The 20,516-nt window shown below is 49.7% G+C and overlaps 1 protein-coding gene across 1 annotated transcript in view; it reads left to right on the top strand.

The window, feature by feature from the left end:
* Nucleotides 1-319: 319 nt before the first annotated feature.
* Nucleotides 320-20,516, top strand: part of Efcab8 (EF-hand calcium binding domain 8) — a 59,256-nt gene continuing 39,059 nt past the window's right edge. Inside the window, 9 exon segments of the mRNA XM_055606596.1 lie at nt 320-361; nt 2,546-2,708; nt 7,051-7,169; nt 8,571-8,674; nt 11,909-12,044; nt 12,956-13,061; nt 15,695-15,779; nt 16,553-16,677; nt 19,255-19,328. Coding sequence (XP_055462571.1) covers nt 320-361; nt 2,546-2,708; nt 7,051-7,169; nt 8,571-8,674; nt 11,909-12,044; nt 12,956-13,061; nt 15,695-15,779; nt 16,553-16,677; nt 19,255-19,328 — 954 coding nt within the window.

Raw genomic sequence — 20,516 nt, 5'->3', positions numbered from 1 at the left:
GAGGTGAATGGCTCTTGGGACAACCACATGGCTTGCTAAGCCCCTGGATTCTACAAATCCTGGATTCGAGCTGGGAGTAAACTAACCTGAGGAATTTCATGGCTTCAGTGGGGCCAGCCCTTTCCATCAATTCAGGAAGGCTCCACTGTGAACTTAGGGGAGGTCTCTGTGGGAAAGGGGATGCTCATGAACCACTTAGGAGTGTCTGTGGACAAGAGGCAGCCATCATCTCCTTTACTTTTTCCCACTCTGAATCTTAGTGAGGTCAGTTTTGTAGACTTGTGTTAAAGCAACTGTGATCACCCATTTTAGGCCAAGAATGTCTTCTGAGAAGTTAGACGAGAACCATCAGCCTAAAAAGGTAAGAAAGCAACCAAGCGAACAAATAGAGGGGGCATTTGGGAACCACACAAAATGTCACTTGCCAACATACAAGTCCACTGGCTTCTAAAATGTCACCAACATAGCTCCAATACCTTCTGCACCAGGCTTGCAAACTTAGACATTTATAGGACAAGTGATAACTTAGGTGAACCTAAAAAGCAGGTTCCTCTTCCTTCCTCTCCTTTCTTCCCCACCCCAATACTAAGGCTCCAACCAAGGACCTCCACTAAGCTAGGCAAGTGTAATACTGACCTACATCTCCAGCCCTACTGCTCTGCTGGCCTGGAACTCACTATGTAGAGCAGGTTGGCCTCAAACTCACAGAATCTGCCTGCCTTTGCCTTCAAAGTGCTGAGATTAAAGGTGCACACAAACCAGGGTTTCATTATGAAGCCCAGGCTAGCCCCACATGTGTGGCAACCCTGCCGCAGTCTCCCAGGTGCTGGCTGGGATTGCATGTGTGTATTTTTATCGTCACATATTTATTTAGCTTGGGTGCTTCTTTGAGAGCACAGCGTCAGCCAAATGCCACACACACGGGGATATCAATTTACAGACTGTTTATGGCCGATACTTAAGTTTGTTTAGCAAAGTGGTGATAATGGTGAGGTGGATTATATACATTATCATCAAGCCAGATATATATCACATTATCTGCTCAGTGCATGGAACCAGGTAATATAAAGACAGCGCAAATTATGATTAAGTTAATAGAATGTGTCTCTCATCTTCCTATATATCATTTCAAGATATGTCACAAGGGCCATCATTTATTGTAATGCTACTTTCCTGTGGCTTCCTGTGTCATTTAGGTCTTCAGAACTCTGCAGGATGGGTGCCGTAGAGTTCTGTGTTTCAGGTAGAGAAATCTGTGGCTCAGAGAGATGATGGAAAGTGTCCAAGATAAAATAGCTTGTAAATGGGATTGCTGGGTGTAACTCCAACTCAGAGCTCAGGACCATGCAGCCAGGGGCTTCCTTCCTCTCAAGACTGCTGTCTACATGCATAGGTAGGAGATATGCCAGAGCAGCAGAAATGACCAGAGCCTGGGGAATGTTAGGAGTGGCAGGGGTGGCTCTCAACTGAATGTTAAGAAAATGCTCCTTGGAGAAAGTGCTGACAGAGTGGGGGTTAGCCATGGGCAGGAAGGCAGTGTTGTGCATAGTGCAGGCTAAGTAGAGCACATGCTCTGTTGGACTGGTGGGGTGCAGCTGGTGTGCCTGGGACATGGTGTGGGCCTTGAAAGGAGGAAGTCTGTTACAGGTAGGTGGTAAAGGGCTCCAAATGCTAAGCTTAGGAATGGGAATTGGAGGAGACAGCTATGAAGTGTGTCAGAGCCAGGCAACGTCATGACCTATCCGCCTCCAGGGAAGCTAGACTGCTATCAGTGTTGAGGGATGGACTGGAAAGGAAGGGTAGATCCTGGTCTTGTGGAGTACTCATTGCGCTTGAGCCTGCCATAAGCTAGAGTTGGGGGTGAAACAAGGGCTGGGAGATGTTATCAGGAAGAATGAACAAGAGGAGCATTAAGAAGGAGCAGGGAGGAGAGAGGCTGGGTGGATGGTAACTGTCAACCCCATCTGGCTCTGTCAAGGCAGGGTTCTTGCTTTGTGCTTGCTGAACCCGCAGAGCCTGGTGCTCAGTGAGCGCGTGTAGACTGTGGGGGAGTTAGTGGGCATTCATAGGAGCCCAAGTATGTTTGCCCCTTTGGTGGGGCTGAAGTCCATTAAAGAGTTCTTAGCTAGGTGGGTGGAATACTCCTGTCATCTCAGCACTTGGGAGGTTGAGGCAGAGGGATCTCAAGGCCAGCTTGGGCTACCTGGTGAGACTGGCTCGATAAGCAAAACAAACTAACTTTAAAAAACAACAAAAAAAAGGAACCCATGTCTTCTAACCTTGCTGACCCAAACTCGGCATCCATAAAAGGAAAATGGTTGCCATCCCCCCACCACAAGAAGGACTTTTAGACCTTTCTCCATCATCATAGGATTAAAATACGCCAGAAATTGTTAGGAAGCCTCACTGCTTTGGGCAGTAAGCAACACTGTGCACTTAGCCACTTCCTCACAAATTCCCCTTGTAAATAAAATACGCCAACAAACATTTGTCTCAGAGAACTAACTCTCTCAGTGCCTGGTTCTTATGGTCATATTTGTCCCAGCTGTCCTTTCCACGTGGATCCCAGGACAAGGAGACTTCTGACTCCACGACGCTGACATACTCTGTTAGCCAGACCATCAACACCCAGAAGCCGCAGCAGTTTGCCGAGATGCACCTGGCTGAAATACAAAAGTTGTTTGAGAAGGAGACAGGCAAGAGTGGAGGTACAGCCATGCTGTAGGCTGGTCTCCGTGACCCCTGCTCAGGGCCTGGCATCAGGGCTGTGGAGGGCTCTGACCTGATCAGCATTTTTACATGTGGTGTCTTGTTTAAAAATTCTCTTTGGGTAAGTGCAAGGATATTGAAGGCTATTTGGGATCTAAGACTTTTTTTTTTTTTTTTAATCCCACTAGTCCAGTTACCCAAGTATACCCTGCAGCATTTTGGTGTGTTTCCCTTTAAGCATTTTAGCCTGTGGTTTGTTATCAATCACTGTGTGACAGCAGGCCCATGATCTTCCTGGCTTAACCCAACAAGTGCTCGTGATCTCATAGTTTCTGTAAGTCTGGATCGAGGCCAGGGATGAGCTGCCATCCTGCTCAGAACCTCAAAAGCTGACGTTCCGAGGTCACCTGGGGCCATGGCATTATCTGGGGCTTGACTCGGGAAAGACTTACTTCCAAGCTTACATATGCTGTTCCAGAATTCATATCCTTGAAACTATGGTATGGAGGCCTCTCATTTTTTTTCTGGCTGTTGCAAGGAGGCTGTCTTCAGCTCCCAGAAGCCGCCTCATAGTGGCTGGCCATGTGGGATTTGCCAACATAGAATCTGTCAAAGCTTGAGCCAAAGGTAAAGCAACACTTACAGGAGTCACAGTTTATGGTCATGGGACTGTAGGCAATGATGTGATACCCTGTTGTCTAAAAGCAAGTCAAAGGTCTCATCCTAAGCAGGAGGGGACCACAGGAAGGTGTAGACAGCAGGACCTGCCCATCCTGGGGGACTCTGTAAGTATCTCTAATCTTACTCCTCAGATACTAATTTGAAGTAGAATATATTCCGAATTGAGAAAGGATTTCACACCTGACCAATCAAACACTAGCTTAGCCTCCCTTACCCAGATGTGCTCAGAACACTTACTCGGCTCTGGCTGGGTAAAACCAGATAATACAATGCACATCTTAAAGTAAAGTGTGAGATAACTTATGAAAGGTAGAAACTTTGATTAAATGGATTTGCATTTATACTGCTATAAAGTGGAAGAGCTCTAAGCTGGGGATTGTGTGTATTATAACAGATCCTTCTTTTTCACTTGATTTTTATGTCTGAAGGACTTGATTGGGGTCTCAGAGCCTCCTAGGCAAGCCTTACTAACGGGTCTAAGTGTTCTTCTGTGACTGGAGCTATCCCTCTGTTTTGTTTATTTACATTTCATAGGCTATAAATGATGTTTTGGGGATATCCTCTGCAGTCCAGATCTTCTCCCTCCAAACAGCTTGAGATCTGCCCTTTGGAATGATAACTCCTGAAAGTCAAATAGGAGTAAAGGCATTATCAGAGTTTCAAAGTTGAGTTGATAGAGTGTGGACGCTAGGGCTGGGCCTAGCTACTTTCCTGTTCCTTTGAATTTCTCAGCCACACTATGCAGCTTGGAGAGGGAGGGAGGAAGAGAGCGAGAGCGAGCAAATGAACGAGAGAACATGTTGAGGCTAGAAGTTGACATCAGGATATCTTCTAATGATTTTCACCTTATTTCCTTGAGTCAGGGTCTCTTCTCCAGATCTGAGGTTTGTTGTTTTGGAAAGTCTGGTGGACAGCAAGCCACTAGGGTCCAGCAGTCTTTGCCCTGCCTATGACTGCGGTTGCAGGCATGTGCTGCCGTGTCTGGCTTTGTGTATAGGTTCCTGGGGCTGAACTCATATCTTCATACTTGCAAGGCAAGTGCTTTACCACCAAACTGGCTTTCCAACCTGAGCTTTGTATCTGTAAACCTCTGGCCCTGGTGTTCGTTTAAGGAAGGACAGTTCCTTTACATTGATGGAAGGTTAGGAAATCAGTCTGGCTTTTTTCTTTAGACACCTTCAACAGGGCTATGGAGAATATGGGTGGCATACCATTTCCCAGGCACCTGGACGCCAGCCCTGGTGGCAGAAAGAGTGAGGCATGTTGGTGCTTTCCTGGTCACTGTGTCCTTCAAGCCAGGGAGTTCTTACGGTATGGAAGGCCCATGACTCTGAAGAGACCTCCTTCCCCTCTCCTGAGGCTTTGCAAGTAGTTTTGCTTTACCTATTTCCTGAGGAAGGTCTGCAGTGCTCATAAACTGTCATTGTCACCATGCAGACATGGAAGGACCATGGAGCAACACTTACAGCATGGAAGCCTCTTGGCCCCAGCTTTACATACTTGAAATGGACATTTCTTCCAGCAAGTACATGTTGCTCAGACTTTTGTTTGACCCTCAGTCTAGTGTGGCAGGCACAGTGGCACTGGGTTGCTGTGGATGAATAGGTCGGCGGTTTGAAGATCATGAGCTCTATGGACAGACTGACATTCCTATCTCTCACTACCTACCTACTTGCAGGCAGCATCTGTTTCCTCAGAGCCTCCCTTATGTTGCCAGTATTTATAGGGCACAGAGAACAAAGCTATCACTTCCTGGTGCACATAGAGACACTTGGACCAGTGTTGAGTTATGGAAGGGCTCTCATGCGCTTCCAGAGGTCATGGTGGAATGGGAGGCAGTGCAGGCGTCAGACAATAGGCAATCAGGCAGCAGGGACAGTAGCCTCTTCAGCCAGTCCTTAGGAAGAAGGGCATTCTTGTAGAATGAGTGACTTGAACTTCAGGGAGGGACATCCCTGTGAAAGGGACATATTGTGAAAAGGCCCTGTGGGGTGTGTAGAGAGGTCCTTATGGCTGGAGCAGAGTAGGAAGGACATGGTAACAGATGGTACTTGCTGAGAGGAGCCAGGTACTGCATGGCCCTCTCTGGCCATGGTGAGGGCTCCAGTATTTGAAGGGGATTTATAAGTGATTTATTTTATTTTTTAAATTAAATTATATATATATATTATAATTTATTTACTTTGTATCCCCACTGCAGCCCCCTCCCTTGTCTCCTCCCAGTCTCACCCATCTTCCCTCTTTTCCTGTGCCCTTTCCCTAGTCCCCTGATAGGGGAGGACCTCCTCCCCTTCTATCTGACCCTAGCTTATCAGGATTCAAGGCTGGCTGCATCATCTTCCTCTGTGGCCTGGCAAGGCTGCACCCACCAGGGGGAGGTGATTAAAGAGCTGGCCACTGAGTTCATGTCAGAGACAGCCCCTGTACTCCTTACTAGGGAACCCACTTGGAAACTGAGCAGCCAATGCGCTTCCTTTGAACAGAGGGTCTAGGTCCTCTCCCTGCATGGTCCTTGAAGTCTTGGTCTCTGCAGGCTCCCCTGGACCCAGGTATTTTGGCTCTGTTGTTCTCCTTGTGGAGTTTCTGTCCCCTCTAGGTTTTTCTATCTCCCTCTTTAGAAGTAATTTAAAAAAAAAGATTTTTAAAATTTATTTATTATATATACAGTGTTCTGCCTGTGTGCATGCCTGTGTATCAGAAGAGGGTTCCAGATCTCATTATAGATGGTTGTGAGCCACCATGTGGTTGCTGAGAATTGAACTTAGGACATCTGGAAGAGCAACCAGTGCTCTTAACCTCTGAGCCATCTCTCTAGCCCTTGAAAGTGATTTTTGAAGGCAATAATGATATAAAAAATTAGACAGGGTCAACTGACACCTTTGCAAACAGATTTTCTTATAGCCATAGAACCCAGCTCAATGATTAAGTATTTTATTCTTTCCTTGCCTCTCTTCTTCCCCATCTCTCTCTCTAGTCAAAGGCTGTTGTTGTTGTTGTTGTTGTTATTGTTATTATTATTATGTCTTTCTGAAACAGGATCTCATGTAGCCCAGGCTGGCCTTGAACTTGCTCGATAGCCCAGATTGACCTTGTTCTCTGAACTTTCTGCCTCTGCCTTCCACATGCTAGAATTACAGGCACACACCATCACGCCTGTTTTCATAAATTGTTTTTAAGAGATAAACTTAACAGGCTGTGGTGGTTGCTGCTCGTTACTTGCACCAGAGGTGCCTCTGGTCTGTGGAGACTTGTTGCTCTAGTCTGTATCCCTTGATCAGAAGTGGGATTTTGCCTTCTGAGAGCCTCTGTCTACCCTCCCTCCTGCTGAGGGGTAAACACAGTGGCGGGTGTTCACGAGGAACCACTGAGTGTGGGCAAGTGAGATGGGAAAGACAATCGGGTGATGGCAGAAGCACCAACAATCATTGGGCCTGTGCTAGGCTGGATGCTAGTCCCTTAAAGGAGAGTGGACAGGGTCAAGCTGATGACTGATGACGGGCTTGGGGAAGGGTTGCCCGCTGAGGAACTGTACTGCCAGCTAGAGTTCTGAAAATCACAGGCAGGTAGCAGAGAGTGTCTGGAGTCGGGGGTGCCTACAGCCTGTGGCCTTCAAGGGCCATGCGACCTGTGATGAAGCACCAATGTTTTTCTTTCTCGAAGCCCTGGACAAGAAAACTTTTACCAGGATCATGAAGAGGGTGATGAGCAACATGACGGAGGAGATGCTTGAGGTGCTCTTCTTGAAGGTGGACTCAGACTGCAATGGATTTGTCAAATGGGTAAGGAGGGTGCATGGCTGCCGCAGGAAGCTGGGAGAGGATAGAGGGACCTCTCAGTGGCGCAAGCAGAGGCTTGAGATAGGAGTCAGCAAGTTTCAGACAGTCAGTCTGGACTCTTGTACCAGCTGGGGCACCTGCCAGGTGGAGGGAAGCTTGGCGTCTGTGAGGGGTCACCTTTGAGACTTCTGTGAGGTGGGCTCATTGGCCCTGGCATCGAGACCTTCTTATCAAGCACTCACACCTGAGGTATAGCTAGCTAGCCTCCCATTAAGGGTAGGGGATCTTCATCAGTACCATAACAGTATCATGGCCCTTTCTTGTCACGCTGTTGAATCCGGAGCTGTGAGGTCTTCACAGCACAGTAATAATGCTAACTCGGAAGAACTCAGAACATTAAGAGAGCACATGGCCTTAAGCCTAACAGAAACGTACAGAGCCTCATCAGGGAGACTGATGTCGTGAAGATGACAGCGAAGCACCATGATCAGCCCTTTGTGTATTCCCCTGTTGAAGACTCTCAGGATCCAGAAGGAGTGGTGGTTGGGAAACTTAGCCTCAGAGCCACTAGGAACTTTATTTTAGTGTTACAGAGCTGGCCACCAGCTGAGCCCATGTTTAAACCCGGGGAGTGTGCCTCAAAGGGGATAACAGCCAGTGATCACCTCCTCGTGGTTTGGATATAACGTTCCCAGCTTTCTCTGACCATCTACACAATGATTCTTGACAACTTTTTTTTTTTTTTTTTTTTTTTTTTTGTGGTAGGATTTGAACTCAGCATGCTAGGCAAGCACTCTACTACTAAGCTACATCCTTACCTTCCCTCCTTCCAATCCTTCTTTCCTCTTTCCCTTCCTTTCTCACTGAGATGAGATGTTGCCCAGGTTGGTCTTGAACTGTTGGACTCAGGTGATCCTCTGTCTCAGCTTTCTGAGTAGCTGGGACTGCTATCCCTGGCTTCTACTTATTATGGCCTCATATGTCTGGCCCTTGGCCATGTTTTAGTGAGGCTGGTTGCTGGAGCCCAGAGTGGCCAATATTTGTAGGCTAAGTGTACCCACATAGTGTAGACCCTTTCTACTGTTAACTTGGTCATGGACTTAGACAAATCAGACATGGTGGATCATCCTCCATGTGAAGCAGACGTGATCAGGAGTTTTCCACGGACGGTCAAGTGGTGTGGCTGTGCCAGAGGAGTGCTTCATGTTATACATATTTAAGATTCCAGCACAGCCTCTTGCTGGTCTACTTCCCTTGTGAGTGCTCGGAGGACAGCCTTCAGAGCCACTTGGATGGGGCCATATAGACTTAAGGGAAACCACTACACCAGGCTTGGGTCCTTAAAGGTAAACATTAAGACCACTGCCAACACCTTGTTTCCCTCGCTTTGTTTTTCTGAGGCAGCAAGAGTATGTGGATTATATGATGCGTGAGTTCCAGGGCAAGGAGGAGATAAGGAAGAGCCAATACCGCCTGCGCTTCCACCTTCCCATGACCATCATTCCCCTGTAAGAGCCTCCTCCCTGCAGCTGGGGTGGGCCCCTCCTCAGTCCATGAGCTGCTCGGCCAACCAAGCTGCTTCCTGGCCTCTTGTCCCTTCAGCTTGTTCTTTCCAATCTGTTGGTGGTCATGATGACAAAGGTAGGTGGCTTGTCTCCTCATCACAGATGTGGGAGCCAAGGCTCAGAGAGGCCAGCCTGATGGCTTGCCTAGGCTGACAGGCAGAAAGAGGTGGGGCCGTTCTCTTCCCCACCTCCTCTGCACACTGCACTGTTTCTCCTGCTTCTCTCGATGGCCAGTGCTGAGTGAATCTGGCAGTTTCATCCCCAGATGGCTCACATATGTACAGCTTGGATTCTACTGGGAGGAAGCTGTGGATGCCCTGGCCAGGCTGTGAGGGCCTTGCAAGGCCTTGTTGACCCACAGGAGAGGGTGGTGGTTGGCTATGCCTGAGCTGCTACTCACTCCGCTTGTGACCCCTTTGCCCATGGTGTCCACTGGAGCTCAGCCTTGGAGTGCTTCTGTAGCTGATGACCCACAAGAGAAGATCCTACAGACTTAAATAAGTTTTATGTTTTCGTGGGAATCCTCCTGGGGAAGTGAAAGTACAGAAGCTGTAAATCCTGAGTGCTGAGTGCTAGGTTTGAGGAAGAGTGAAAAGTTGTGGGAAAATTGCATATTTAATTTTTTAGATGACATGTGTCCCAGGCTCGTCTCTAATTTGACATGTAGGCTGAATTTTTGATCCTCCTACCTCTGCTTCCTGAGTGCTGGGATTATAGGTATGCGTCCACTTTTATAGCGTTCTGGGAAGCAAATCCAGGGCTTCATGTACACTAGCCAAGCACTACTCCAACTGATCTAAATCCCTAGTGCCTAGGGGAAATTAGGGCATTGTAGGGAGGAGGTAGTGTAGTAACCTGGGGGAGACTTAGCCAGCCTGTCCATCCCGTTCCTCCCTGTGTCCTTGGCTATTCAGAAGCAAGGTTGTAGCTGAGAGTGGTGGTGCACGCCTGTAACCCCAGAACTCAGAAGGTAGAGGGAGGAGAATCAAAAGTTCAGCTACATGATGAGCCTGGCATACATGACACCCTGTTTCGGTGGGGGTGGTGGTGGAAAGATTGCTTTCACCTGGGATCTTATGAGCCGAACAAACCGCTGCTCAAATACCTTCAGCTGAAAATATGCACAGCCTTCCTAATGCTGTGATCCTTTAACACAGCTCCGTATGTTGTGGAGACCCTCACCCCCATCCTAAATTATTTTTGTTGCTACTTCATAGAGTGGTTTTGTTACTGTTATGAGTCGTAACGTAAGTACCTGATATGAGACCCTTGTGAAAGGACTGTTTGACTAAGTGGGTCTCGAGCTACAGGTGGAAACCTTACTGGCTGAGAGCTTGGCCTTCTGCAGCCAGGGCACTTCCTTCCCTGGAGCCACCCCAGTTGGAGCACCAGCAGCCTGGGTTGTGTGGCCACGGTGCCAGCTCCTGCGGAGCAAGCGCAGTTTGGTGAGCCACATTTGTGGTTTGTTGGGGCCAGCTGTAGGTGGGCGGGTCCTTAGCCACACCCAATGCAGGCTATAGAAGAGCAAGATCTAGAGTCTGTCTCTGCCTCTGGTAACCTGGAGCTTTAGTGCAGTAGGTGGCTCAGTGGAGATCATAGAAGAGCAGCTTGTAAAAAATTATGGTTGGTAGTTAATTGAGGAGTAGCCAATTAAATGTGAATAATGAGAGTTTTTATAACTCTAATTTTGACATGAATACTTGGCTTGATGTAACTTCTCCTTCACCAGTCTTTCTGTTTATTCAGATCTCAGAATCTGGAACCAAAAAGAAACAAACAAAAAACAACTCAGGAAGCTTCTTCCTTATTTGCTCTAATTTATTTCTACAGCTTACAAACCCAGAGGGATCTCTGATCTGATGGAGAAAGTAGCCAGAAGAGCCAAGCAATGTTCAGTTAATTTTATGAGAGAGTGGCTCTTAAAAGTCACTAACGATCTGGGCTGAGCACACACCCAGGACACCACCCTCTTTGACTCCTTCACTGTCCAGAAAGCGAGAGGTGCGGTCATCACATGGATGAGGAAACAGAGCTCCCTAGGATGCCATTCCTTGGGCTGTGTTAGCTTCAGGGCTCACCTCTCTATTCCTCACAGATTTTGGTACTGATAGGAGGGTAGAGCTGAAGTGATGGAGGGAGAGAGAGAGGAGATAGAGCTGAAGTGATGGAAGGAGAGAGAGAGAGAGAGAGAGAGAGAGAGAGAGAGAGCACGGAGAAGTAGGCCAATGGCAGGAGGCAGGGGATCTATAGCTTCTGTGGAACTGCAGTGAGAAATGAACTGGAGTTCATAGTGGTGTGGGTTCCCTCTAAGCCTCAGGTCAGCTCATGCCTGTTTTCAAGCTTTGGAGAAGGCTCTGGAGGAGGGATGAAAGCACTGGGCTTTAGTTCTACTCTGCTAGGCCTGAGAGGGATGCTCTTCTCTGTAAGTGATGTAACCTGCCCTGCCCTGCCATGACACAAGATGGGCACATGCCATAGGGGAGTGGGAGCCCTGATAGCCAGAGAGCTGGCTTTGCAGACACTAGGGCAGAAAAGCAACCCCTGGCAGATAGCGTTGAGGCCTGCCCAGGAACTGTTTGCAGTGGTCAGCATCCTGGCCTTGAAGAGTTGGGTGCATAGAGCCCAAGTCCTTGTTACTCCTTGCTCTACTCTTGTCTGTTCTATTCTCCTCTTCACCCCAGAGCATGAGAGCAATGGTTGGAAAGTGTCATTTCTCAGATTACTGTCACAAGCCATGCCCTGGTCGCCATCTGTGGGCTGTTTCTTTAGTGACAGAAGCTTTGAAGATCTCTATTCTCCATCTCTGCTCTCCCACTACAAAGTGAGGGACTTGGCTGGTCATTTCTCAGGATGGGTTTGGGACTCCATTTCATACCATATTATAGTTAGTTATTATTATTTTTCGATTGAACCCAGGGTGAACATTCTACCACCGAGACACACCCTATTCTCCACTGGGGTTATTTTCTTGTGGCCTTTGTTGATCCAGTTGAAATCCACTTGTAGAAGGGACAGAGTCCCATGTCCCCTGGAGACACCTACAGTTTCTTGGTGTGTGTGTGTTGTGTGCGTGCACATGTGTGTGGCTGTCGCTGCTGGCCTACCTCTTTTGTGGCACTTGCTTCACGCAGATACTTCTTTTCTGAGTCATGTCCTCATGCTTCTTACCATCTGCAGGCATCATGGGAGCGAGATTGTGAAAGTGGAATTTTTATTCAAACGGTTCAAAACGATGGGGTATTTCCTGACTGTTACCAAAGACGGGCTCCTCCAGTTCTGGTCTGAGGCCTTCTCAATGATATCCTCCTTTCGGGTGAGTGGGACACTCATGGGGTTGGTGGAGAGCCCCTGCTGTGGCACCCTGAGTAGACTTGCCCTTGGCACTCATCATCCAAGCAGCCAGGCCTTGAAGTCACAGGGTTTAGGTCAAGGTGGTGACTTAACCATGGGGACCTCAAACTTTCCGTCTGCTAAGCAGAGTCCTGCCTGGGTGTCCACTAGGCACCTCCAAGGCAGTTTTCCCGAGGAGTGTGTCCCTGCAGTGCCCCCATATCAATGAGTGTGATCCGCTCGCCTCTGCCAGTGCCCACCCTTCTCTCCTTGTCCTGTCATACCCACACTGCCCCTAAGCCCTGCTGGCTGGGGCTAAGGTTTGTGGAGGTTGCATTACTCCTGCATGTGTGTGCGTTCATATCTGCATCCTTGAGCCTGTGGTTTCTGTCACACTCCTGTCTTCCTTTTCTCCACATGTGTGTAGAATGAGGTTTAATAGACTGACCTCTTGGCAGTGACTGCCATATGGTCACCTCTGTGCCCCTAAGGAGTTCTGAAGAGACAGAGGAAGCCTTGCTGGAAAGTCTTGAGAGTTCTGGAGATTCTTCCCAGAGGACCTGGTTTGGGGTTAAATTTTGGCAAGGGTGGGCCTCCCAGGACCATTGGTGAACACCCACTGGGGGCTTGCTGTCATGCAAATGGGAGGCTTTGGAGGTATACCTGGCCCTAAGTCTCTGGGATCATGAAAATGGGTAACTACTAGGCCTATTTTACAGATGAGAGAACAGCCTGGAGGAGGTTAGCCAAGGCCCTGTTTTTAGTGCCGGCATAAGTCTCCATGCCAGGACTGTGATTGCTCCAGGGTCTTGTGTGGTAGGAAAGATCCCTGTGCCTCTTCTGCACTCTGTTAGGGACCCTCCATGGCCTGAGCGTCCTCTGTTCTTCCGCCAGCTTGCCCAGCCCCAGCAGTTCTACCACCAGCAGATGTGGGTGGTTGACATGATATGTCTGCACAACATGAACCTCATCGCAGTTGCCTCGACTGAGCTAAAGATAGGTGAGTCTCTGCGGCTCTCCAGGCCTGCCCTTGGCTTCTAGCGAGTGGCGCACTTGGGACAGACCTGTTGGCTGTGCAACCGGGAGCACGAGTGGGGGCCCTCTGGGAATGCATGGGGAGGCCTCAGTCAGTGGGGCCTGCGGAGTGTTGTGCTGTAAGAGGCCCTGCGTGTTGGTTACTTGTGTTGGTGACTGCTTTTGTAGGCAGGCGTGCTCAGTGAGTGCTGTATGTCTACATGTATCAAACAGTTCAAAATTTAAACCATAGCCCATGCCAGTCTCTCCAGTTTGATTCTAACCTTTTTTTTTTTTCTCTGCTGCCTCCAGCCCAGGCCACCTTCTGCTGTCAGTGGAATAGCACTGAAGCCTCCTTTTGGGCTGGCACATTTCCTCTGAAGGTGCCCATAGCTACAAATGGGTTTTTGAAATGTCTCCCTGTAGAAAACCTTCACACCCCACCCCTACCCCCACAAATCACAGAATGGAGGGGGATCCTTAGTGTAGCTCCTGAGGCAAGGGTGGTCCGGCCTCTGCTGCTCATTGTTTTTCCTGGACCAGCCCCTCCTCCTGTTGTGCGGACTCTCCCATGACCTTCTCGGATGGACACTGTGGATCTGTGCTCACACTCTGCCTAACCTCTCACTCATCTCCTCACCCCAGAGCTTCTTCTTTTCCTTTGATGCATCACAAGTGTTATTTCCTCAGAGACCTTTCCATGATCACCTAGTCAAAGTCAGGTTCCTCTTTTAAAAAAAAAAAAAAAAAAAAAAAAGGCATAAGGTAAGGCCCTCTCCCTGCCAAGCCCCTTCAGAATGTGATCATATATTTGTCAGTGTGTGTCTTTGATAATCTGCCTTCTCTATGCCGGAGAGGACATTAGTGAGTACCCACAGCCCATAGTGCAGAGCTAAATAGGAGGGTGGAGAGCAGCTGAAACAGCCAGTGGCCAGGTTTCAACCCTGGCCTTGTCACTCAGTAGGTGTGTGACTTTGTGCAGCTACTTCACTTTCAAGGGCCTTAGGTTACCAAGAAGGAAAAACAGAGCAATGCTCTGATCTCTATGGTGAGTGTGGCTTAGTGATTGGATGTGTGAGGTGCTTGACATACACTATGTACTTTAGCCAATATTGTCCTTATCAAGAGGACAGACTGTGACACAGCCAGAGAAGCCTCTAGTCATAAGCAAGGGCTTGAGCAGCTAGGAGCTTATTGTGTCCCATGATTCCAGGTACTCTCTCCCTTTACCCTCAGCCCCAAGAGCCTGGCCCTATCTCCTCAGGCCATCAAGTTGTGCTGACTGAACAGATGTGGTCTCCTCAGAGCATTTGGTCAAGGCCAGAGGCCAGAGGGTGGGAGGGTACCCAGCATGGGCCTTGACTTAAGTGGCTCAGCCGGTCTAGCTCTGTTCTGTGACCCATATCCCTTCTGGGGTGGCTGGGCCTGTAGGAAGGAGACACTTGGAAGCCTGTCATTCAAACGTGGGAGGCTGCTCCCCATTAAGACAACTGAATTGAAACTGGGGCTGTCAGAGGAGCCAGGCTTCCAAGGTGGTGAGATTTAGATTTGGCAGCTGTGTGCCAGGGTCCCATGGAAGGCTTTTGGGCAGGATGTTTTCAGAAGGTGAATGTCTGGCACCAGCCAGTGAGGGTTGCACAAAACCACTCTACAATCTGTTCTTCATATGCACCTGTATGGCATGAGCTTACCTGGTCTCTGATCTGCTTGGGGTTCCCAGCTCTAGCCCTGATGAGGAGTGGTGAGCGATGGGGAGGGGCTGTATCTGTTTCTGTCTGCTCTAAACACCTGAAAGGGACATCGACTAGTGGAAGCCATAGGGGCCAGAAGTTGCCTGCTACCCACATTACCCAGGGTTCGGACCTTGTGCCTTTATTTGAGCATCACAGCCACAGTCACTCAGCAAAGCAGAGCCCCAGGTGCTAGGTTAGATGCCCTGGATCCCACGGGTGCCGTGCAAATATGCTCCCTGCCCTCACACAGCGGTCAGGCCAGGCCAGGCCAGGCAGCTCCTGTATTCAAATATAACAGAAATGAAGTTGAGGCAGAGATAAAGGTGGTGAGGGAGGTTGATGGGCAGCCAGCCAGGTGGCAGAATGCCAGTGGGCCCTGCAGAAGAGGGGGAGGCCTTTCTAAGAAGCAGTCAAGGAGCTGATCTGGAAGGGGTCTGGTTTGGGAGTGTTCAAGGTGGACAGAGAAGGGAGTGGATGATGTTGATGCATCTACAGAGGTAAAAAGCTGGCATGCTTAGAGCCTGGTGGCTGGGCAGGGGCCACAGGGCAGGCAGGGGTAGGCACAGAGGCAGTGTTTCATGTACAGAAGATACACTGAGTTGTGGAGGGCCTGATCTTATAGGACTTTACAGTCTGAGATCTGCACTGGGGTTTTACTCTGGGTGCGTGGGGCTAAGAGGCTAGTTTGCAGATGAATCTTGGCTCCGTGAGTGGCTATTCTTAGATCTGCTACCCTTGTGGCTGGGTGTGTGTGTGTGTGTGGGGGGGGACTACAGGGCCAGGGAGATGGCAGGGAGTGCTGGGAGGTGTTTGCCACATCCAGATACCTCCGAAGCCTGGGGCCTGGTTCTCTGCTCTGCATGTCCCTCTCTTCTCTCTTTCCCAGAGTTCTATGATATCAGTAACCAAAAGTGTATCCGGGTCTTTACCTTTATTGACATGGATAGCTGTGTCATGGTCATGAACTATTGGTAAGTCTCACAGGAGATGGGTACCACAACACTGGGAAGGGAGCTGGGACCTTAGAGAGGCACCTAGGAGAGCTGGTTCTGAGCGCATTGCCGCATTGCCCCTCACTGCTTCTCCCTGGGTTTTGCACACTCTACCCTGCCCCCCTTTCTTCTCCCACCAGCCACCAAGTGTTAGCAGAGGCTTGTCCTGCTGCACTGAGGTCTCTGGGAAGTAAAGGGATTGAAAAAGAGCCTGAATTTTGGCTCAGTGGTGACTAGGGTATACTTGGCTGCTGGGCAGAAGGCCCAGAGCAAGTCTGGAAGTCTGTTGGAACTGCTCTTGTCCCTAAGGTAAGTAGGGCCCCGGGGCACTAAGGCAGAAGCTCCACAGTGAAGGGTTAATAACCTAAAAGCCTCAAGCATCCTGAGAAACTCCATGCAGGAAGATTTGACACACTGATAAGATCAGTAGTTAGGAGCAGGGAGGTCGGTTGGCAAGGGGTCACCATGTCATTAGGACCTCCCAGGAGAACTCCTGGCAAGGATGCCAGTGTGGCAAGAACCTCTTTTATGAGTATGGGGAAATAGAAAGCAGGTCTGCAGACAAAAATATTCTTACCCAAAAGTTCTCTTTACTTCCCTATAGAACCCCAAGTCCCCAGTGCCCTGGCCACACTCTCCACTCTCAGGGGGAGGCTGTCCTTTGTTATTCTGATTAAAGGACATCCCTCTTCGGTAGAGATCAGTCCCCTGCCTCCTCTAACACAGCATGCTCTATCCTAATCTCTTCCCAGGACGGACAACTGCAAAGGTGTGTTCTGCTTCGGGGACGCCAAGGGCAACGTGGTCATCTTCATCACTGAAAATGTGGCTAGCGGACTGTTCAACCCACAAATCCTTCCCCGGACCGCCAAATGGGGTAGCTGAAAGACATGGGAAGGGCAGAGGCCCGGGGAGTGGCTAGATGTGGGTGCTAAGTCGGCCCTGGGTCTCTGAGACGTTTTTGCCTCCCTGTCTCCCGGCTCTGAATCTCCCATAAGGTTCCTCGGCATTCAGAGGGTGCCCTGCCCGCTAGGACAGGAGTTAGTGCAGTGGTGACAGGATTTGCAGGGGAGGGCCTCCGGCTGCTGACCCTCCTCATCTCATTCACCAGGAATGCAGTGCTTAGCTCTGGCCCTGGGACGGCTCTCCTGTTTTCTGAGGCCCAGGATAGTGGCTCCATGCGATGACTGTGAGAAGGCTTCTGGTCTCCTTAGTTTTGAGCTGTCTCTGAATGGGTAGGAGTAGGCTGGCAAGGCAGGAGGGCTGTGATGGCGGCTAGGGGACCACCTGGCGTGGCAGCAGTGTGAATGAACATCAGTGAGCAGCTGTCTGCCGAGCTCTTGATGCGTGGTCTCCACCCACAAGGACTGAGTGACTTGTTACTGCTCACGAAGGGGGTTAGTGAGCTAAAGCTACCTGCACACACCCTGAGGCTGGGGAGTGGTGACTGAGACCTAAAGCTGAGCTGTGTATCCAGAGCCTCCAATTCTCACCGCTTTCTGGGATGTGCCATCGATTGAATAAGGAAGTTCTTTGGGTGCAAGGTCAACAGAGGCCATGGCCTGTGGCTGCCTGGGAGACTCACTGAAGCTGGATTCCATCCAGGATGGAACTGTAGGTGTGGTACTGGGCCCATAGTGACCCTAGAAGCCTAGAACCCTGGGGCCCTGCCTGCAGGGAAACCGGTCTCCCTTCCATCTAGGTCACTAGAGCAGCTCTTGCTGGGACTGCTAGCTAAGGAGGACTCCAAGGGTTCTCAGGCCTTGGCAAGGACCCCTGTTAAGTGTGCCTGTTGATGTTCAGGAAGGGAAGAAGCAAGTACTAGTACCCTGTTCTGTTGTTGTTGTTTATTTTTTATTTGTTTGTTTTGTGTGTGTGTGTGTGTGTGTGTATGTGTGTGTGTGTGTGTGTGTGTGTGTGTGGGCGATTAGACCCACAGCCTTGACTATATCAGACAAATTTTGTAGCACTGAGCTACACTGCCAGCTAGCACCCTGTCCCATCAGCCCCTGGTGGCTGCCTTGCCCTGGTCATGTTTGTGTCACCCTTGGAACTAGCTTAGGGATCGTGGTGATGTCTGTGATGAGAGGGGCATGAAGCAAGCCAGGAGTGCTGGGTGCTAGTCTTTGCAGACCACCTTCTAAGGGAGGGCTGGGGACAAATGTGAAGATGCGGTGAGCTGTGAGAGGGGATGCGCAAAGCTAGGAGGTGCATCCAGCTCTGGGTGACCAGCTGCTTAACCTTCTCATCCAGATGGGGGCAAGGACAACCAGGCTTAGTTTTTGGGTCTGCTTTAGGGGGCATGGAATGAGTATTAGGCACACAGAAGTACCTCCCAGGACCCCAGAGCCTAGTGGGAGAGAAGGGCAGTAGACACTGTTAGGCTGCAACTTTCATGTTAACAGCTGCAAGCAGCATCCCATCTGCCTCAGGATTTCTGTGTGTGCTCCTGTTCATGTATGTTGTGTGCACATGTATCTTCTGATGCTTATACATGTGTGTGCAAATGTGTGTGGTGACCAGAGGCCAACCACAGGCATCATACCTCAGGAGCTGTCCACCTTGTGTTTTGAGGCAGGGTCTCTTAGTAGGACCTGGGGTTCACCAAGCTCCAGGAATCCTCCTGTCCTCCAACCGTTCCAGCTCTGGGAACAAGTGTGGCTCTGGGAATTAAGGTGGCTCCTCCTTGCGTAGCAAGCACTTACAGACTGAGCTATCTCTCACCAGCCTGGGGACTTTTTTTTTTTTTTTTTTTTTTTTGCAAGCTTCCTGTTACCCCTGTACTGACCCCCTGATCCACCCCCCTCCAGTGTTTTTCCTTCGTGTTCCCTGGGAGTTGCTTTCAGACCTAAAGCCAAACTGACCAGCATTTGTGACCTACTTCCTTGAGCAGCTCCTGACCCTACAATGTCCCCTGGCACCACTGACTCAGCCATCTGTATCAGTTTGCTCTCCCTGGGGCTTCATCAGCTGCTGCTCGGGTGGTCTCCCAAAGTCAGGGCAGTCAGTGGGTAGGGTGCCTGGCATGTAAGAGTTGCTTACTCATGATACATATGTGCACCCTGTAAGTCTTGGGACTTTTGCCTTCTGGTCAAGGAGACCATGTATTCTGAGGCATGATGGCAAGCCCTCCGATCATCAGTTTCAGAGTGAACACAGCCTGAAGTCTCTGTTCATTCTCTGGATCTCACTAATGGAAGCCATCTTGTTCAGATGGCAGACTTGGGAGTGTGTGGACCCTGGAAGCCGGCCACTGTTGCACTGTGGGCCTGTAGGGTTATGCTGGGCAGCAGGGGAGCAGGTGGAGGCTCTGCTGAGCTCACGAAGTCACACGAGGCTCCAAGAAGTGGCTGTCTGGCTGGTGTTCTGGGAAGCGTGGCAGATGCACCTCAGGGAAGATCGGAGCTGCCAGAGGAGAGGCTGCTAATGAACACTCTGGTTGTTTTCCTGTCAGATCAATGGATCAATATTCCCTTGCAGAAACTCTTAAATGAGAAGTCCTCTCAGTACAGAAATTTCCGAGTGAAGGTGAGTTGTGTCTTTCCTTAGCCTGTAATTATCCATGTACATGCTCTACTCAAAAAAAAAAAAAAAAAAAAAAAAAGAAAGCCCCAAGTGGATTCACCGTGTAGACTCGGCCTCAGTCCCTGGGAGCTTGGAATCTAAGAACAGAGCTCAGGAAGCTGTTGCATCCCACCCGCATGTCTCTAGGACACAGGTGTGTCCCAGGGCTAGCCCTGAGTCTCTCTCACTGACTTTCCCCAGGCTGTGAAATTACCTTTAATTCTGGACAGCTGCTGGCTTCCTGTTTGGCCTTCCTACTCACTCTCTCTCCACAAAGTGCTTGCTCAATTCAGCAGCCAGAGGAAATCTGCCTTAGAATACAGTCACGTCACCCCGGTGGCTTCCTGTCATACTTGAAGCAATCTCTAACTTGAGCATCAAACACAAGCTGATCAAACCCCGGCCTTATACCATCGTTAGCCTCCCTACAATCCCCACCCCCCTGCACCAGAGTTGGACTCTCATGTATTCAAGGCCAGCCTTGAATTTGCTATGTATCCAAGGGGGACTGAGTTTCTGATCTTCTTACCTCCACCTTCCAAGTGCTGGCATTACAGTCATGTGCCTCCACATACGTGCTGTAAGCCCAGGCCTTTGAACATGCTAGGCAGGCCCTCTACCAACTGGGCCACCTCCCCATCTTCTGCTGTTCTCTGCTTGCTTTCTTCTCATTTGTCACTGAGACAGGTGCCTTTGCTTGCCCCAGAACTCCCCAAGCCCCTTCTCACCTTGGCACATGCTGTTCCTTTGTGTTGCAGAGGTCTTCTGCTTAGCTCATCTGTCATCCCCACACTTCAGGTCCTATGCCCTGCTGCCGCCTCTGCTGTGAGCTGGGTCCCCAGAAGAGATTATCAGCCCTCACTGAATTATCTGATTGTTCTTGTCCCATCATCCTCACCACAGTGATAGCCCCTCAAGGACAGGGGCTTGTGGGCTGTGTTCTCTGTTTTGTCTCCAGTTCCTGAAACAGTACCCAGGGCCCAGTGACTCCTGGTACATTGGAAGAACAAATGAAGGAATGAAGCTTTCAGGGAAGATCTGAGTTGGATACACTTTAGGAACAGGCACATGACCTCACAGGAAGCAGGACCCATATGACTCCCTCTCTTTCTTTCTTTCTTTCTTTCTTTCTTTCTTTCTTTCTTTCTTTCT

The sequence above is a fragment of the Psammomys obesus genome, unplaced genomic scaffold (assembly GCF_907164565.1).
Source record: "Psammomys obesus unplaced genomic scaffold, mPsaObe1.curated_primary_1811, whole genome shotgun sequence".
Classification (NCBI taxonomy): domain Eukaryota; kingdom Metazoa; phylum Chordata; class Mammalia; order Rodentia; family Muridae; genus Psammomys; species Psammomys obesus.
Note: the sequence above shows the minus strand (reverse complement) of the source record. Positions and strands in the feature narration are given on the sequence as shown.